The sequence below is a fragment of the Neofelis nebulosa genome, chromosome 2 (genome assembly GCF_028018385.1).
Source record: "Neofelis nebulosa isolate mNeoNeb1 chromosome 2, mNeoNeb1.pri, whole genome shotgun sequence".
In the NCBI taxonomy this organism is placed as follows: Eukaryota; Metazoa; Chordata; class Mammalia; order Carnivora; family Felidae; genus Neofelis; species Neofelis nebulosa.
In genome coordinates, this window is record NC_080783.1 from 59,644,762 (window position 1) to 59,666,385 (window position 21,624).

The 21,624-nt window shown below is 33.8% G+C and overlaps 1 protein-coding gene across 1 annotated transcript in view; it reads left to right on the top strand.

Moving 5' to 3' along the window:
• The window catches only part of SP3 (Sp3 transcription factor), a 59,557-nt gene extending 38,944 nt beyond the window's left edge, over positions 1-20,613 (top strand). The window contains exons 5-7 of the mRNA XM_058713715.1: positions 10,330-10,522; positions 15,951-16,147; positions 18,852-20,613. Of these exons, the coding sequence (XP_058569698.1) occupies positions 10,330-10,522; positions 15,951-16,147; positions 18,852-19,168 (707 nt within the window). The 3' untranslated portion in view covers positions 19,169-20,613. The remainder of the gene's footprint in view (positions 1-10,329; positions 10,523-15,950; positions 16,148-18,851) is intronic.
• Positions 20,614-21,624: the final 1,011 nt, after the last annotated feature.

The following is a 21,624-nucleotide window of genomic DNA, read 5'->3' on the forward strand; positions in this document are numbered from 1 at the left end:
TATTTAATATATTCGTAATATGTCACTTCAGTTCATCTTTAGTTGTCTCCGAAAACTGAATCTACTGTTAGAATGAATGTTTGGTATTATTAGGGTATGAATAGAGAGAGTTGTGATAACCACTTGTAACAGAGAGAGTTGTGATAACCACTTGTAACAGATCACTTTCTTGCTGTTCCTTAGCAGTCAAGGATTATTGGAAACTGTCATCCTTTTTGGTTTTTTTAACCTGGGGATGTGGCAGAGAACAACTTTTATCTTTTTTTTTTTTTAAACTTTAGAGTAACTTTTAAGTAGTCTTTTCTTATCTGAGGAAGAGAGGAAAACTAGTCTGTTTTTAAACTTTAGAGTAACTTTTAAGTAGTCTTTTCTTATCTGAGGAAGAGAGGAAAACTAGTCTGTAAAACTTATGGGGGAAGGGAGGAGCCTTATACTGTCTGCAGTACTGTCTTATATTGATGTGTATCCTTTACAGTTATTCTGAACTTGTTATCTGTGACATTGAAGATTTTATCTGTGAGGTTCCTCAAATGAAGTCCTCTATGGTGGGAAGCAACAGGGAAGATTTTTCCAGATTTTTTTTTTTTTATTGTAAAAAGCACATGACATTAAATGTGCCATCTTAACCATGTTTAAGTGTATAGTTCTGTAGTTAACACTCAACCTTCATGGGACAGATCTCTAGAGCTCTTCCTCTTGTAAAACTGAGACTCTGTATCCATTTCCCATCTTCCCTCTCCCTAGTGCTTAGCAACCACCTTTCTACTTTGTTTCTGTGATTTTGGCTACTTTAGATACATCATATTAGTAGAATCATACAGCATTTGTTCTTCTGTGAATGGCTTATTTCACTTAGCATATAATGTTTTCAAGTTTATCCATGTTGTAGCATGTGACAGGATTTCCTTTTCTTTTTTTTTTTTTTTTGTAAGGCTGTACAATATTCCATTGTAGGTATATACAACATTTTCTTTATTCTCCCCAGATTTTAAAAGTCACATTAATTTCATTTGATCAAACTACAGTTAAAGACATATATTCATATGTAAGGAAGCTAACTTTACTTAAGCTACTTTTCCTGGGAACTAACCCCGGTAGAGAACCGATTTTTAGCAATAGTTGGAGTATGTTTTGCATAATTTTTTTTCCTTGTGTTCTGACTCTATCCATTTTTGATTATGTGACTTCTAACTACTTGAAACTACTAATGTTTGTTTTCTTATCTATTAAGTAGAGGAATATATATTAAGTGCTTACAGTAGTGTCTGAACAAGGAGTAAATCTTAAGTGTTATTTGATAGAACACATCTCCCTTTAACAGAGACTTAATATTTTACTGTTTACAGTATATTAATTGCAAGTCACATAGCCTTTTTCTCATATATTTGTGGTATGGTTATAAAGTGAAGTCTTCTATAAGGCATATTAGAAAATCAGTTATTTCTAATTATGTTTACATTTGTGTGTGTATCTGATAAAAGCTTCTCTTGTCTATATTTACTAGGATGAATAATCCTATTGTATAATCTCCACTTGGGTAGAAAAGCTTCGAAGATGATTCTGAAAACTGCTATAAAAAAGAGAAGGGGAGGATTTGAAAAAGATTAGTAGAGATGAAAGATTAATTTTAAGTAGGGGGAAGGGAGCAGTCATAGAAGAATAATCTAGGTTTAGAGAGATAGGATTTGTGGGAAAGAGATTGCTTCATGTTAAAGCACAGATAATATATGTACATATATTTTGTTTAAAATAAGTAAAGGAATAAAGTTTGGTTTTAAAACTTTCCCCTAAAGTGTTAATTTCTTTTGATTAGACTAGCACAGTTATATTTCTAGGAATCAATGTCTGGAGTTTAGAACTAGCTCCTTGAAAGAAAAATTGGAAAAAGAGACTTGGTAGCTCTCACATATCCTTAGGAATCTGAATAATTATGAATGTGAAAATCTAATTAAAATAATATATGAGATCTTGTAGGATTATCCTATAATTCTGTTCAGGTGATTTTTTTTTTTTATGGCAGGTGAAACTGATTAAAGGGAAAATGTAAATAAAATAAACTTTAGAATCAAATGAAATAATTTCGTCAGAGCTTAAAAAATTGAAGGCAGAATATGAAAGCCTTTGATAAGAACAACAAAAATCCTAATGATATACTATTGATAAAGGAGAATATCTCATTTTATCAACAGTATGGTAATTCATATTTATCTAGTATTATTTACTTAAATTAAATATGCATATTCCAGACTTGATAAACCAGTTAAGAATGTATCTTAAATATTCTATTAGCTCTGTTGATAAATAGTCTTAGGAGGAAGCGTTTAGCATTTTCTGGTAATATTTTTAATAGAAATCTGTGATGTCCTGGGTTATTAATGCCTGACTAATATTGATTATACATACAGATTACCACTAGTGCCTTCATTGATTCCATGTCAGCTCTGTTTGTGTTACATATGATATGCCTGCTCACTCTCTCTCTTTTTACATGCTTTTAGCATGATGCTGCATATTGCTATTTATATATCCTTGAATTGAATGAATTTATATTTTCTGATTTTAACTAAATAACCTTTAAAGTGGACAAGTGTCTTTAATATCCATGTAAAGAAGCCATGCATTGACTAGCAAAGAAAATGAAGTTATCACTGAACACCCAAGAAAATGGCAGAGTAGTCACTTTCTATCTGCCATTGATAACATTGAATCTTGCCCTAAATATTTTGTTGTGGCATTATCTAATATTGAGCCATTGTAATTAACAATAAAATTAAAATTGTTAATCTCTTACATGTATTTGTTTTCTAACATTTTATAGTCAATTAGAGTGTATATGCTTAATATTTATGGGGTGCATATTCACAGCTTTACTAATAGTGCCAATCAAAGATTTGGAGACCACTGGCTGGCTTTATCTTCCTAATCCACAAAAGCAGCCAAACTTTCTTTCCTCCTTCCTTCCTTTCTCTTTTTCTCCCTCCCTCCCTTCCTATTTTGTTTTATTATGGTAGGCCATGAAAACAACCATAAACGTGAGACAATACTGCCATATACCAAGCCAGATGAAAAGGAAATTTAAACATTTTGAGGTAGAGAATAAATATAATTTTAAAAAGAGTGCCATTGGGGCACCTGGGCTTAGTTGATTAAGCCTTTGACTCCTGATTTTGGCTCTGGTCATGATCTTGGGGTTTGTGAGTTCTAGCCCTTGGGATTCTCTCTCTCTCCTCCCCCCCCACCCCCACTTGCTCTCTCTCTCAAAATAAATAAACTTAAAAAAAAGTGCTGTTTATTTTAACATTCTTTTTTTTTAATGTTTGAGAGAAAGAGAAAGCGTTGCACATGTGCACCAGCAGGGAGAGGCAGAGAGAGAGAGGGGAATAGAGAGAGAATCCCAAGCAGGCTCCATGCTGTCAGTGCAGAGCCTGGCATGGGGCTTGATCCCACCAACCATGAGATCATGACCTGAACCAAAATCAACAGTCAGATGCTTAACCAACTGAGCCACCCAGGCACCCCTCTTTGAGAATTTCTATTTATATTGCTTCAATTTTTTTTTTTTGCATTTAAACTTGTTTTTTCTTATATACCCAAAGTCCTTTCAAATAAGCACATTTGTTTTTTTAAGCATATTCATTTTTTATATTGTTAGTATATATTAATACATGTATTTGCTACTAGACATGCTAAATCTGCCTTTGTTGGCTAGCTTAGGAATTTCAGTGACATTCTTAGAATGCTTGCTTTCCCAGCATAACTCTTGGGAAGTGTCGTATGTACTTGTTTGCAATTCATCTTTCATTCTTTCAATCTACTCTAGGCAGGATTGTGTCCTAACTTCTCTACTGTAACAGTCTTTGTCAAGATCACCAGTGATTACCACATTTTTACATCCAAAAGTCATTTCTCAGTCTTCATTTTACCTGACTCATCAAGCACTGACACCTATGATTATGTTCTTGAAATGACTGCTTCACTTGCTTTCTGGACACTAGTTTCCTCGTGTCTCTGGCTGGTTCCTTTTAGTCTCCTCTATTTGTGAATGTTGAAGTGCCCAGGGTTTCCTTTTATCTGTATTCCATTCCAAGTCACTCTCAATAATCAGCTGTATATGCTGATGGATGTCCAAATTTATATCTGCAGGGCATGCTTTTGCCTGAACTCCAGAGCCATCAACTGCCTGATGAGCATCATCATTTGGTTATTTCATAGGCACCTCCAAACTTTCATATCCAAAAATGGGGGCCTGATTGGCACCCTTCTCCCACAATCTTTTCACCTTCCAGTCTACCCTATCTCAGTTAATGGCAGCTCCATCTCTTTTATTACACAGCACAAAAACCTTAGAATTGTCTTTAACTCCTTTCTTGTTCTCACACCTCACAAAAAAACCTGTTAGTAATAAACAGGTTGTTAGCAAATGTCATGGACTCTACCTGACTGGCCAGTCCTTACTACTTCCTCAATAACACCTTAATTTTAGGCCACTATCATCTTTTGCTTTGGTAATTATGTATTAGCTCCCTAATTTAATTAGTTTCCCTACTTATGCCCTTGTTCCCAACAGTCTCTTTAATGCAGCATCCAGAGTGATACCGAATTTATTTTAGTAAGATGTAATTTAAATTATATCACCCTTCTACTCCTAATGCCTTGGTGGCTTCCCTCACTCTGAATGAAATGTAAAGTCCTTATAATGGTCGGTGAGGTAATATGCAATGTGTAACATCATATATGATCATCTCTCCTCCTCTTCCACATTTTTACTTTGTGATCTTATCTCTTACTACACTTTCTCCATATTCATTTCATTCTACCCACACAGGCCTCTTTGCTTTTCCTTGAATACACCAAACATGCATCCAACTTGCTTTTCCTTCTGCCCAGAATACTTTCTTCCACCTTGCTCATCCTTTGCCTCCAGGCAGTTTTCTCTGACCCCTCTATTTAAAACAGCTAGTATTTCACTCCTTTCACTTCCTGCTCTCTTTACCATTCTCATTACACTTTATCACCTAAAATGCTGTGTATTTACTTAATTGTTCTGTCTTCTCGCAACTAAATAGGAAACTTGATGAAGGTAACTGTTGTATTAACTGTTTATCCTTAGAACCTACAACAGTGCCTGGCACATTATTGTCACTCACATACTTGTTGAGTGAATAATATTATATTCTAAACTTCAGTTTATGGACTTAATTTTTAGAGCACACTCATCTCTTAAAGGTTTCGTTTTGTTTTGTTTTAAATTCCTATGTTGGGGGAAGGTGTTAGTTGATTATAAGGAACTAGAGATGAAGCCGCAACAAAAGAAGCTGATTGACACAGAATTCCTAAGTAATCTATACATTACTCAAAAAAATTTTTATTTAGAATAATATTTATATTGAAGTATAATACACATTCAGAAAAATGTAAAATCATATGTGTGTACCTTGATGAATTTTTATAGAATGAACACCTAGGAAAAATTACCCAGATTAAAATATAGGACATTATCAACAAACCAGCAATCTCCTTAGACCCAGTTATTACCCCTTTTTAAAGATAGGCAGTCACCGTAGAGTAGTTTTACCTGTGTTAAGCTTTATATAAAAATAGAATTTCTAGAGAGACAGAGAGAGAAAAAATGTGAGCCTTTTGTTTTAAATTATGTTTGTGACATTCATTCCTGTTGCATATAGGTTGTTAATTTTTATTGTTTTAACACATTTAACTGTATGAATGAATATACTATGATTTATTTTCCATTCTAATACTGGTGGACATTGGAATTGTTTCATTTAGGGTGAATTTTTAGTGTATGCATTTCTGTTGGAGTGAAATTGCTTGGGTTATAGGGTATGCATAGGTTTAGTTTTAGAAGATGTGGTCAAAAGGTTTTCTAAAATTATACCGATTTATACACCCACTAGCAGTGTGGGAGAGTTTTAGTTATTCCACTACTTTGCCAACAGTTGGCCTGGTCTGTTTTGAATGTTAGCCATTGTGGTGGTATGGTACCTCATTGTGATTTTGCTTTTTATTTTCCTGATACCTAATAATATTGGGTACTTCTTCATACTTGTATGGTCTATTTTGATGGATTATTACTTCCCTTTCCTCTGAGCCTTATAAATAGATTTCTAAGAATGATTAGGTACCACATGTAAGACATTAATAGAGCACAGTAAAAAATATTTTCCTGTCGTCTACACTCAGCTATTGAGGAAGATGTAACTTTGACTGCCTAGTACTGGAGACTTATTTTTAAGGTGTCTGTAATTAAAATGATATGCAGTTAGCAAAGGGGAATCATTTCCAATTTATTGGATTAATTAATTTTATCATTAAGATTCTAAAATACCCCAGATTGCGTATGAACAAGTGGAGTGATTTAAAAATTGGTGTAACACATTTTGGGCAATTAATCTATTATTTTTAGTGAACACTTAGTGGTCCTGTCCCTATGAAATGACTTTTAATCTTACAAAAAAACCACTTCTCTTTATGTATTATTTGCAGATAGAAGGAGCATAGAAAAGCAGAGGGCAAAGTCTCTCCAGGTAGATTATTGCCTATATTGGAAGTTCCTCCTTAGGGGGAAGTTTTTGTTCATTTAGTCAGATTGTATTTTCTGAGCACTTTGGAGTGAAGCACTCAATATCTGAAGGGATGTATGAGCCAATAAATATAATTCTGCCATAAGTATATATAAAAGAGATGACATCTGAAGTAGCCTTTAAGGATAAATAGAGGTTAGTTCGATGAAAAAGGAAAAGAGATAGAAAACAGTCCAGGCAAGATGCACACACAAGGGAGTGACATTGAGAGAGGGCATGTATTCTGAAAATGGTGAGAATTTCAGTGGTTTTTTTTTTTTTTAATTGTTTATTTATTTTGAGGGAGAGAGTGCAAGTGGAAGAGGGGTAGAGAGAGAATCCCAAGCAGGCTCCCACTGATGTGTGTGGGGCTTGATCCCATGAGCTGTGAGATGATGACCTGAACCAAAATCAAGAGTCGGATGCTTAACCCACTGAGCCACCCAGGAGCCCTGAGAATTTCAGTGCTTTTAATAGTGAGGTTTGGAAGACCAGGTTGGGGCCAGGTTGAGAACATTCTTGAATACCAAGTTAATGAGTGTGGTCTTTATACTGTAGAAAATAGAGAATTAGTGTAAGTATGGTTATCGGGAAGGTGATGTCATTAGATTTTTATTTAAGAAGAACATTTTAGAGGCTGTGGAGAAGATGGATTAGCAAAAGAGGAAGATGAGAGGCTGGGAATGGACTGACAGGACTCAGCTTAGAGTTGATAGTCCGAAAAATTAGGTGACTTGTAATGCTGTCAACTAAAGGAGATGCCAGGAGAAGGTTGGTTGGTGGACAAGATGGGTTCAATTTACATGTGAAGTATTTTTGCTTGTGCTGTATTCAGATTCAGTAAGAAAGGACACTAAATTGTGAGTATTTATGTCCACGACACAATGTTTAAACGTATTTTGTAGGTTCCAGTAAGAGAACTAGCAATGGGGGGCAGGAACGTGCTATATAATATCTTCATTCCCTCAGTTAAGTTGCATTTCATTCTTGCCCTCTCTCATCAATTGCTGTTTTTTTCTTCTCTTTGGTGTCTTCAAGTCTTCTGTCTCTCTAGACTGCTTTATCCATCCTTGATATTAGTATTTTGTCCTCCTTTTTACCTGCTGCCTCATCACAAATAATGTAAGATGAGCAGCTTTAAAAACATCTGATAAACTGCCTCATGTGTGGACTTCAAACTTACTCTACTCTGTATATGTGGTATCCATGTACTTATGTTTTTTCTTTAACTTACAAAGCTAGTATTATGCAATATTTGTGCAAGTACTTATGTATCTGGTCATAGTGATACAGATGGGCATCAGATTATAAAGGAACAGAAGTCAATACACATTTATGTTGTGTATTTGGAGGAATTTTATATATAGTGTAATTCTTCATCTTTTCACTGAGGAAATAGAAACCAATTTTCCTTCAATTTCTAGCCATCGAATTCTCTCTGCATCTGGAGTCTAGCATTGTTCACAGCACATAGCAGCTAATTACTTATGGTATGAACGAATGTGCTTGTATCTTTTCTTACCTCATGTAATAGAGGGAGTTGTGGCTGTGCTCCATCAGCTGAACTTGTAGGGTCTATGGGTCATCATCCCCTCCTCACTTTTTAGGGGTTTCAAAATCCTGTATTTTCAACCAGTCTCTCTGTAATAGATCTTTCTCATAAGCATTTAAACATGTTCAAGTTTTTTGTGTCTTTAAAAATAAAACAAAACACTCCCTCCCCTTAATTCTCCTCTTTGGTCCTCTCAAGCGTCTATTGCCATATTTTTGTCTCTCTCTTAAACCAGACTTCTTGAAAAACTTGTCTGTACTTGTTATTAAACACATTCTCACTTCTTGCCCACTTTCTTAGTTTCTTTCTTAACTTATTTGCAGTATTGGATGTTGACCACTTCCTTTCTTTCTTGAAACACATTCTTTTCATTGATGTAGCACATTTTCCTGGATACTAATTACCTTTGCAGGTTCCTCCTCTTTTGCCTGTTCCCTAAATGTTTGTATTCCTCACTGGCTACTTTCTTTTCTCATCCTCTTTATAGCCGTGGAGTGATCTAACCTACTTCTTTGGAAAGACTCCCATCACTGTATATATACCGATAATTTCTGTATCTCCAGCACTTGCCTCTATTTTGAGCTCCAAAGGTATAGGTCCTGCTTCTGTACTCGTTCAGACTCCATGGTCTTGAACCTTGAACTCATTAACTGTCCTTCTTTAATTCTACTTGGTCTTTCTCCAGTATTTCCTATTTTGGTGAATGGCACTGCTCTCTACCCTGTTGCCCATGCCATGCTTCCCTTTCTTCCTACTTTCCCCCCGATACTTTGTTGTGGTTATCCTGATAAAATAAACTAGTTTTACACTGTTTGAGGTGTTTTTCTTGGTTGTTGGTTATACATTCTAGTTTTCATTAGTTTAAATTAAGCAGTTACAAGACACATTTGATTTTTTTAAAGCTATTTTTGCCCCAGTTATTAGTGACTAATTTTGGATTTAAAATAATAATTTTCCATTAAGATTTTTAGTTTACTACATAAATCAGAATAAAAATCTGAGAATTTGCTTTACCAAAGATGGTTATATTCAGTGTTTGTTTTAAATCCTGTATTGTTTCTTTAAAAAAGTTTTCTGAGATGAAAAACCTCTTCGTTTTCATGTAGAAAATGATACTGTATCACTATCGATATAAAGATGTTTGGCTCTGCTGAGAAAATGACACAACTTCCTGCCATGTCCATTCTTCCTTACCATTGCCTCCTCATTTTGTTTCCCAATCGGGTTTGTAATAAAACTCCTCGAAAATAGAAACTGTCTCTCATATTTCTGTCTCCTTCCATAGTGACATTGTGGCCATTATAGATATTTTAGTAATGATGACTTAATTTAAAGGTTAGATTTGTGAGTAACAGTTTCAAGTGAATGATCCCTTCTTTTGCATTCCCATAGTACCTATTGATAGGAACGATTGATATAGGCTGTGAAGGGTTTTAGAATTTGCTCCAATCTGAATTGACTGTTGGATTTATTGATTAGCTGAACGAGTATATAATTGAAGTTTCAGATTGCTTGTGATTTAGCCTTAGCTTGCTTAAAAAAAAATGTCTCTCTCTCTCTCTCTCTCTCTCTCTTTCTTTCTCCCTTTCTTTCTTTCTCTCTTTCTCTTTCTTTCTTTCTTTCTTTCTTTCTTTCTTTCTTTCTTTCTTTCTTTCTTTCTTTCTAATTTACATCCAAGTTAGTTAGCATATGTAGTGTAATAATCATTTCAGGAGTAGATTCCAGTGATTCATCCCCTGTGTATAACACCTAGTACTACAAGTGTCCTCCTTTTAATGCCCCTTACCCATTTAACCCATCCCCCCACCCACAGCCCCTCCAGCAACCCTGTTTGTTCCCTGTATTTAAGAGTCTCTTATGTTTTGTCCCCCACCCTGTTTTTACATTATCTTTGCTTCCCTTCCCTTATGTTCATCTGTTTTGTATCTTAAATTCCACATATGAAAATTACTTTTCTTAATAAATCTTTTAAAAAGCAAGCTCTCATGCTCGCTTTATTCTCTTTTTGGCTGAATTCTTTGATATTTAGAGTAAGATAGAAATGAGAACCAATGATTATGTTTAGGACCAATGGTTATGTTCCATAGACATGATTTTTGACTTTTACATAGTATTCACTTTACCTTAGAGAGGCTCACATCTCATGCTTTTTGGGCCAGTGGGCTGCTTCTCATCTGTATTTGCTTTTTTCTTTAGATATTAGGATCAAGGAAGAAGAACCTGATCCTGAAGAGTGGCAGCTCAGTGGTGATTCTACATTGAATACCAATGATCTAACACACTTAAGAGTGCAGGTGGTAGATGAAGAAGGGGACCAACAACATCAAGAAGGAAAAAGACTTCGAAGGGTAGCTTGCACCTGTCCCAACTGTAAAGAAGGTGGTGGGAGGTATGCACACATGAAACATACTCTTTTTTTTTTTTTAACACTGCTAATATCATCACCCTAATTTTTGAAATACTGCATGCGGTATCACTTAATTATGGGAAATTTCTCATTACATGATCATTTTGTGTGTATGTCTGTATGAGTGTGGTAGAAAAAGTTAGGGGACAAAATATATAAGATAGAATTTTCAGATCGAAGTGCCTTTTTTAAAACTAAAGTTACTTAATTTGCCTTAAAAAGAAATGTAACAGATGCCATTTAACAGGCCCATATGAGAAATTAGCCTATTTGCAAACCAGCAATGAGATTTGCCTAAATACAGATAAAGAGTTGATTTTTAGCTTGAGAATAGCAGTTATATAAAAATAAGTTCAGAAATAGTTGATAAGCATAAACATTTTCTATTTTCAACAGAAATGAATAATAAGCCTTAATGATGGAATTTTTTAAGAAAGTGGAACTGTAGTATTTTAATTCTGTACTTTAAAAAAATAAATGTTAAGGCAGAATAACATGACAGGAAAAACTCAAAACAGATCACTGATTATATTAAATGTGGATGGATTAAGCTTAATAATTAAGACCTTGAAACTCAGATTGCATTTTAAAAACAAAATCCAGCCTTATGTTAATTATAGGGAGCATCTCAGATAAATTGGCACAGGAATGTTGAAGGGGTGGAAAAAGATTTATTAGGCAAATGTTAACAAGAAAACTTGGATAGCAGTGTTACTGTCAGACAACGAAGGATCAGGGTGAAAATCATCACATGGTTAAATAGGGGTAGGTTTCTTAATAATACGAAGTTTTCACCAAAGGAGATTTAATAGTTATGATACTTTCCCCCCATAACATTGAAATATATAGAGAGCAGAAACTGATACGACTCTTAATGACATACTAATCAAATCCCTAGTCATAGTGAAAAGCCTTAACACATCTCTCTCAGAAATATGCCATAAATAGACAAAATATACTATTAACACAGTTAATGAGTTTAAGCTAATAGAAATAGAGCCTATCTGCCTTCGAGTTGGTGTCATTAGTTGATTTGTACATTGGCCAGCCCATTCACAATGATGGTAACAATGACTAATAACTGCTAACATTGAGGGCTTACTGAGTTTTAGATGTTAGAAAGTCTTATAAATGAGGCACAGAGAGGTTGAATGATTCTTAAGAGCAACATGCAACTGGGATTTAGACGCAGTTTCTTACTCCAGACCATTAATCACTAAACTGTACTTACTACCTCTTGGGTGGATTTGCTTCTATATCAGATCCTTAGGTATTTTTATTTACTGGGTAATTATTTGTTTGAAATATTATTTATTCTTTGACATGTTTTGGCCAATTTAAGTTTGGTTAGACAATAACTTCTCTGAAATTTACTCTCCTTTTTAGAGGAACTTTAAAGATAAATTTGTTCGTGAAAGTCCAATCTAATTGAGGGTCAAGATCTGGCCTATAGTTTACTTAACGCATTTTCTTGAAAATGAACTTCCTTTAGATTTGTATTTATTAAACTAATATGTGCTCATAAAAATTCAGAAATCTAGAAGAATATTAAAACAATACCAAACTTCTACCCCATGTCAAGATAACCATTATAACATTTTTGTATATATCCTTTCAGACTTTACATATCTTTTAAAGTGGAATCATTCTCACTGTTTACATGTCTGCTCTTATTTTGAAAATTTTTGTGACCATATTTCCAAGTCTGTATAGAGTCTACATCAAGTTTTTAATGGCTGTTAATATTGTTGTATGGATGCGTAAGAATTTAACATCTTTTTTGAGAGTTTATTGCTGTCATTCTAATCTTACACATACATTTTTGCACCTTTGTCTGATTACTTCATCACTGTAAGTTGGCAGAAGTGAAATTGTTGGATCAAAGGGAATTGTCTGCTTTTCTATCTGTTTCAAGTTATACTCCTACCAGTGGTGTATGAAAGTATCTGCTTTCCCACACCCTTGCCAACACTGGATTTCATCATTTTTTTAATACCTTTTAAAGTCTGATATGAAAAATAATTCCTCATTATTATTTCATTTAGTATATTTTTTGTTACATTGTGAGATTGAACATTTTTTGGTGTGTTATTTTACCATTTTAAGATTTCTTTTGTGAATTGTCTTTTGTGAATCTGTTAATTCGTGTGTTTAACCATCATATGTGCAGATATTTTTTCCTAGTTTTACATTGCCTTTCAACTTTGTCAGTGGTTTGTATAATGCATTGTTATACAAGTAAAAGAAGAGTTCCACCACTTAAAACTTTGCAAACTTTGTTTTATGCACAAAAGTTTTAGTGAATCAGTCTTTATGAAATACCTTAAAAAAAAAAGACTTATTTTTTCTAGAACTTTTGTGAGTTCATTTTTTAAAATTATTCTAAGCAATCAAAATGGAAGTTCTTACGAAAAAAAACTATTGTTTCTTAGAGCTCATTTGAACAAACTTCAACTGATGTATACATGACAGGCAAAATTGTATCATTGACAGTTGTTGCATCTAATTAATAGAAGCATAGCATATAGTAAATCCAGAGCATTCTAAAGGGTTCTGCAAAGGTGAGGTGGGCAGTACTTCAAACATTTTAGAATATTGGCCTTTTTTCCCTCAGCTATTAAAAATACACATATATCAAGTGGAATATTCAGAGAACAAAATTTTGTTTACCTTCTTGAGCAAGGTGTAAAATATAGTTAAATATTTAAAAATTGTATTCATCTGGGCATTTAACCAATATTTATTAAGCAGAACCAGCCCTCAGAAACTTTTTACTCTAGTGGAAGAGGCAGGTAATTTTAATAAAGTAGAATAAATTCTAAAAGCATTATTGTTATGTGGGGTTTGTGTGGATTAAACATCAGTCCATATTTTAAAAATTAAGTTATTTTGCAAAATCTGTCAGCATTTCAGTTGGTGTCTCATTTCTTCCATTCCAAGCAAAAGAAAGTACTTGATTTACTTCACTTTTCTTAATTCCCATACTGAGAATTTAGCATTATTTATTGTGTCACTCTGTCTTGGCATTGCTAAACTATTGAGAACAAGTTTAGGCAATTAGGAATAGAAACTCAAAGTTGTTTGTTTTTTCTAGGTGGTATAGGTGTTAGTGTTTTGATTACGTAAATCAAGAAGAAAACTTACGACTAAATCTTTTATTACCTTTATATTTATTTGTTGAGAAAGTTCTTTTCCTTCACATCACGTGTCATAAATCCATATCTAACATATCTAGATCTTATCTTGAATAAAATTTCCTTTTTAAATAGAAATTTGGACCCGGGTGTTAGGCTTTTCCCTTAAATTAGATATATTTGTGTGCATCCTGTCCCCATCTTCCCCTCCCCCCCCAGATGCCTGTCCCATTTTCAAATAGTATTTCTCATTTTCTTAAAATTCAATTGAAAATACCTCTCCCGAGCTCTTTGGTTCTTTGAGAACCCAGATTTGTTGCTGTAATTTGTTACAATCTTGTGCTTTGTTAGTGCTCTCAAGCTAAATTTTGCTTAGTTAGTAAAGTATTTAGCACTTTTGAGTTTATAAAAGCACATGGATTCACCTGAGTGGTACACTTAGCATGGAGGCAAGAAGTCATGAGTACAAGAGTGAACTGAATTGGGTTCTCTGTGAAATTGCTATGGTGAACACAATATGTGAAATTGGTTTGTACACCAATAACCACAAACATTACTCTTTTTTCTTAGGGCTGTGTAAGAATAAAATAAATTTTAAAAACTAAATTAAATGAAATATTGGCTTTGGTTAATACTTTGGCATTGCAGGTGAGCCAGAAAAACCTGTTTCACTCAACTCAGCTCTTGGAAGAGAGTTATAGAAATTGGGGGTGGACTGGAGCAGAAACTAGAATTGTGTTAGATTATGACGTCCTTGCCCTTAAGACAACAGCATGACTCCTCCTTGTCTTTACTTATGCTATTCCTCTGCCTGGAATGCCTTCCCTCCTTTCTATCTAAATCCTACCCACCTCTTCCACGAAGCCTTCTCTAACTACTGGAGCCCACATTGATGTCTCCCTGTTCAGAACACCTATGGCATCTAACAGCCAGCACTGCACCGTTTAGCACTGTTTGTCCTATGGCAATTTCACATGCTACTGAGTGTGAGTACATTCAAATATAAATGTGGGGAAATATGCATTTTTCCAGTAAAAATTGAAAAACGCTAGGTATAATATATAAAGGAGGATTTTCAGGCTTATGGACAGTTTACAGGCTATATACCTAGACTATGAGATTGGGGGAGGAGGGGAAGTCGGGGCGGGGGGGTCTTAAATGTACCTTTTTGTAATCTCAGAAACATTGCAGAGTTTATATGATTTTGACAGTGAGTCTAAAGTGTCTTATTTTTTATAAACTCATTTTTATTTAGTAACCAGCCCAATTTTTTTTTTTTTTTTTTTTTTTTTTAAAGCTTGGGAAATAACACTTTCTATAGTGTTTAATACTATTTGAATATCAGTTCTGGAATCAAAAAAGTTTTCTTCTTGCTTAGGCTAAAATACCTGTGTTCATTCATCTAAGCACATATCTCCCAAACCCTGTTCTTGGTATCAAATACTGAAATGTAACAAATGTCAAATTTTATGCTGTGGAGAAACTGTATTTTATTATATCTCTGATGTGTAATTTGGGGTATCTTTGCATGGTTAATATGAAAGGAATTTTAACTGTAAAGATAATTTTGATTTATATTTATTTTCTGTAGTGCTAAGGGAGCTATGACAGTAGCTTTGTCTAGATTTTTTTTTTTTACGATTTTCTCCCAAGTCTCCGTGTATATTCAGGGTGTGGCTATACAAATAAAGGAATAAATATGCTTAAGTCATGTTAATTTAAAGTCTGCTTAAGGTGCCTATCGTTTTTATTGTACCTGTGATTGGTTATGTAGTCATTTCTTGGTTTATTTAATTTTAAATTAGCTGACATTGTGACTTTGAAGAGACTATTTAGTTTCTTATACCACTAGGACATGGATTGGGCCTATGCATTGAATTTGTGAATGGTTCTGACAGAATACTTAAGTAGCTTTATTTGTACAATCTTTCTTTGTGAAATGTCCTTTTAAATTATATAATTCTTGAGCATGTTTACATTTGGACAGCAATCACATTAAATCTGAAGTAAAATTAATAATGTGATATTACATGTTAGATATATATGTATATATATATGTATACATATATATATATATATATATACATATATATATATACACACACACACACACACACACTTTTTAAAATTTAAATTGATCTTAAATGGTCTTGGTTTCTGATTGACCTCATGGCGTTAACGTCTTCGATTTGAAATTCAGCTTGGGAATATAGAAGTAGTAATGTTTACTTGAATATTTCCATGGAAGTATATATTATTCTCTGTGTGTTTTTTAGAGGTACCAATCTTGGAAAAAAGAAGCAACACATTTGTCATATACCAGGATGTGGTAAAGTCTATGGGAAGACCTCACATCTGAGAGCTCATCTGCGTTGGCATTCTGGGGAGCGTCCTTTTGTTTGTAACTGGATGTTCTGTGGTAAAAGATTTACTCGAAGTGATGAATTACAGAGGCACAGAAGAACACATACAGGTTACTAATATTTACTTTTAACTGAAAAAAAAAATGACTTATAGGGCATAGTATCTTGAAGTCCCCCCCCCCCCATCTTACTGATCTGAATCTTTTTTTTTTTTTTATTTTAATTTTTTTTTTTTTTTCAACGTTTTTTATTTATTTTTGGGACAGAGAGAGACAGAGCATGAACGGGGGAGGGGCAGAGAGAGAGGGAGACACAGAATCGGAAACAGGCTCCAGGCTCCGAGCCGTCAGCCCAGAGCCTGACGCGGGGCTCGAACTCACGGACCGCGAGATCGTGACCTGGCTGAAGTCGGACGCTTAACCGACTGCGCCACCCAGGCGCCCCTGATCTGAATCTTTTAAAATATGACTAGTTACATTCACTTTTTATCTTCAGTAATACCAATTTAAGAACAGTAATTCCAAATAAGCCAATATGGTTTATCTTGTAAAATAACATTTTATTTTATGCAGACTTTGGTTAGCTTTTTTTTTTTACATAGTTAGCTTTTTTTGTTTTGTTGTAACGTTGTTTAATGTCTTAAGCCACATTTATGCAATTCTTGTTTATTATGTTAACCTTTTAAATTAGTTGTCTGCTTTTACTCTTGATCTGTCTTTATTTTTCTTCAACATGCTAAAGAATAATTCTTTTTTTTTCTGATAAATTGAAGTATTTTACCTTTTCTTGTTTTAGTATCTGTGAGGTAAGCAAAAAACATTTCAATGAGGAATAACCAGGGCATTATTGATGGAAGAACTCTTCTGTTTGATTGTTTTTCATGGTATTGGGGGTTGTTACATGAAATGAGCCTAGGAGTGACTCCAACTAAATCCTAACTTAATGTATCTTAGAGTTTTCTCCTGCTACCATATAATGGTCAAGGTGTCCATCAGTCTATGCTCAACACTGAAGAATTGAAAAATATATATTTATAGTCACAATAAAGCTTATTGTGAAATGAAAGTGTTGGTTCTAGATCTGGATTCAAATCCAGGTTCTCTGTTAGAGTAAGCAAATAAGCTGTCTCTCACTCTACTTTCACACCTTCTACATTGTCTTTAAATATATAAAATAACCTGTGAAGTATTTGGTAGTATACATCTTACATGTGCTACTTATTTTCTGTCTTATTTGTCAGGTTAGACAGATGAGTTTAACCTGTTTCAAGCTGCAGCAAACAAAATAAGAAAATAGATCGAGTGTACTTAGAGACAGAGATCAGTGTTGCATGGGATAGTAAGACATTGTTGGGCAGTGGGCTGGGACCTTAAAGTGGCCTGGTAACAGAATTTTCCTCTGTGGAATTTGATCAGGATATAAAAAGGAATAACATAAAAGGGGACAAAAAAGTCTGTGATCAAATAAATGTGAGAAACACTGAGTTAAACAGGGTTTAGTCCAGCTACCTTCAAGGCAACACCTCTTAGGACCATTAATTGAACATTAAGAAGACTGTGCATCTCTTAAGTTGGGAGATGTAGTATGTGTAGCATTTCCCAGCCTCCTTTGATTGTTGTGCCATTTTCCATGGAGCATCTCTCAGGATTAATTCCAAAAGAAATTTTGGGAAATACCTTCCCAGAAGAATAGAATGATATGTGAATGGAAGAGGTGAGAGACCATTTGCCATGAGTGAAGGTGAGATTCTATATAGCACATTTCTGTTAAGTAGGATTGAGCTATGTTATGGAGGTCCTTTTAAGTTAGGCAGTAGAGAATCTATTTCATAATCTGCAAGTTATTCTTATATTTCCGTACCACTTAGTGTCATGGTGAAGTTTCACACTGATACGATTTGGTATTTAAGGAAGATTTGTCTGCCATTGACTGACTGGATAGGAGAAGGGGAATGACTTAGGATGTCACTGCACCATAGTTCAGGCGTGAGGTCTGCTGAGGACCTACTTAAGGTGGAGGTGCTGAAATAAGAGATAGGTAAGAATTTTGAAGAGAATCACAAAATACAAGATTTGTTTACTACTTGATTTCTCTCTGGATTCCTTTTAGATTTGCCTTTTGCCTTTTCCTCCAGTAATTCTCTTTTGTAGTTGTCTTCAACATAATAGAAGTTCAGTCAGTCTTTTGTATTTAAAAAAAGGATTTTATTCATACTGGGGAAATAAAGTTAGGCATCAGGGTCTTGAATTAACTATAACATCATGGTATATCAGGCTTGCTCTTGACTATTCCAGCTAAAATCACATCAGCTAGCCATCTCCATTATTCCTGGGATTATCAGTCTTATTGGAGCACAGGCTATGTTTTTGCTTTAATCTTAAGTACCCTGTGTAGTTCCTTGAATTCACATTTAAAAGGTTTAGTATCGTGGATATGACATGCTAATACCTTAAATATAGCTTAAAACAGTGTGCTCTTTGCAGATGGTCATTTTTTAGCTGTACGGTGTCTTCTAACAGATGTTTCAAAACAAACTATTAGCATAGCTGAGGTATTCAAGTCGTATCCAAATATCAGTCTATAAGTTCGAAGATCACTTTTCATTCAGAAGTAAAGAGGACAGATTTATTTTGAGGGAAGAGTACTCTATGTGACAAAATCTTGCAAGGACAGCTCACGAAACTAATACGCTTTTAATGGAACTGAACTCTGCTTCCTGTCTCTGTCAGTGTTGGCTTATTTTCTTTCTCAGCAGATGATCAGTCTATTCATGTTGAATTTAAAAAACTAAGTAACCTAATTTCTTTTTAACAGGTGAGAAGAAATTTGTTTGTCCAGAATGTTCAAAACGCTTTATGAGAAGTGACCACCTTGCCAAACATATTAAAACACATCAGAATAAAAAAGGTATTCACTCTAGCAGTACAGTGCTGGCATCTGTGGAAGCTGCACGAGACGATGCTTTGATTACTGCAGGAGGAACAACACTTATCCTTGCAAATATTCAACAAGGTTCTGTTTCAGGGATAGGAACTGTTAATACTTCCACCACCAGCAATCAGGATATCCTTACCAACACTGAAATACCTTTACAGCTTGTCACAGTTTCTGGAAACGAGACAATGGAGTAAATATTACACAAATACTTATTCATTGTGGTTATTTTTATACAGTAGTGAGAAGAATATTGTTCCTAAGTTCTTAGATATCTTTTTATTGATGTGCAAAAATTTTTGGATTGACAGTAACTTGGTTATACATGACACTGAAATGCCTTACTTTGTATGATATTCCATAGTATATTAAAAATGGTAAAATTGCATGGGTTTTGTAGGTACTTTTGGAATCTAGAAGAAATGAAATTTTACCAAGTTATATAAAGAGAAAATTGAATTTAACAATGCGAATGGTAGTCTAACCAAATGCATCAATCCTGTGTGGTTTAGTGTAAAAATGAGAACATGTTGGTATTTATCTATTGTAAGATAAAAAAAAAGTTGGTGGGTGAAAGAAATCATGTTATGATAAAAAAATTTTTGTAATTTTCTTGATGACTGGAATTTTTATTATGCATAACTGACAAATCAAGTTTCCAAGCAAATGTTACATAGTGTAGGCTTTACTTAGCTTATCAATTTGTCATTTTGAAGCTAATTATTTTAATTAGGTTAACTATGTACAATATTTTAAGCATTACTCTTGTAAGATTTTGAAAACTACATTTTAACATGGAACTCTAGGGATAGTCACCTTTTAAAATCCTGTTGAAAAGCCATGTTTAAGATTTAATTTGCCAAAATAATGTCTTGTTAATATTCTTTCAATAACGAAGTTGGGCAATATAACCAATGTTTAAAAAAAAAGTTTAAAATGTATAGGTTGAGGCATTTGGGTGGTAAGAAAATGTTAAAGTGAATTATCCCTTTTCTTGAATATTGGAGGACCAAAAAAAATAAGGTGTATTGCATCTTAGCAGTGATTTTTTTTTTTTTTTTTTTTTAATCCAATCTTGTTTCCAAAAACCATATGTCTGCCAGGGCCTTAAAAGCCATCATGTAAATTACCAGTAAAGTATAACATATGCAAACATAAAATCACTTCCATAGTGACGATACTCCAACCATATGGATATTAGTCATAGAAAACTAGAGGTTTATGATATTTTTTTAAGTCTTTTTTTTTTTTTTTTTTTTTGTCTAGGTAGTCAGTCTGCACTTAAATATCAACCATTTTCCTTTTTTGCTTCTTCCCTTAAAATTTATATGTATCCAGTACATTTAATTGAGAAATGTATGTTTTTTATTATGCTGTATTTTCTTTTTATTTTTTAATTATTGTTTATATTTTCAATTATTAAAAAATGTACAAAATAAAGTTTCATTGCTGGTCTTGTAAGAGCTATACAATTTTCCTAAATGTATACCTATAACTGCAGCAGTTCACCTATTTCAAAATTTGGAATTCTGTTCATTTGTTATTCTTAAGACCACCTCAAACTTAAAGGCTACCTTATTGTACGTTTAAAGTGTATTATAACAGTGTGGTAGTTAATAAAACACTATTTTTTTTCTTTTGAGTTTGTTGTATTCCTATGCATTTAAAATATTTGCAGTGGTATGGGGTAAGAAAAATCTGTATGGTTCATTTTTCTTCACCTTTTTTCACAGATTCTTGATCTCAGACACTGAAATTATTGGGAGAAGGGATATTTACTTGAAAAGGGAGGAGTAGAGGCACTAGCAGATGACTGATTTTCTCCTGAAAATGAGCTCATTAAATAAAACTTTTGAAAAAAAATCTTTTAATTCTAAGTCCACATTGATTCACATTAATTTTGTAATAATCCCATTTTGCAAACCTTGTTTTTATTTCCGCAGTTAAAGCAGTGCAGAATATTTTGATTCATTAAAAATGTGAGTTTACATGAAGATTCTTGAAAATGATAACGTAAGACATACTTTGGTAACCGTGGCACGAGTTAGTTGAAAAAGTTATGTTTTGAGTTTGTGTAGGTCTAATCATGATAAGGGCAGAGTGAAAAGGAAAGGAAAAGTTAACAATATGACTGTATTTTGGATATTTTTAAATGAAAAATCCAGTTACTTTCCACGTGTTTCCAGTGGGGGTGAAGATTAAGATTTCCATTGTTTTCCAGGCCCAGTCTGACACTGTCAATAATATCTTTGAATGCATAGGACAACTCTAGATACACAGAAACACAGGCAGAGTTTTCTTTCCTAAATGTGAGACTTAAGCTTGTGATGTGAAATAGGCATTATTACTTGACTTATAGAAATTAATGGAATGTACAATTATTTTGAAGTTACAAGGATCAGAATTTGAATCTTTAAACTCCAGTTAATTTTTAGAAGTTTTTTTATTACTGAAGATGTGTGAAAAGGATTATGTGAGAAGGTTGCTCACTTGAGCAAAATACCTATTAAGTCAGGGGATTAAAAATCTTTCTAGAGTGTGATAGTAGAGATGTTTTTAAATAATACTGAAATTTTACAGTAAGTTTATAGAGTGCTTTTGATCCATGAGTTTCCAAGCATATTTTATCAGTTCTTGGAGCATGAATACAATG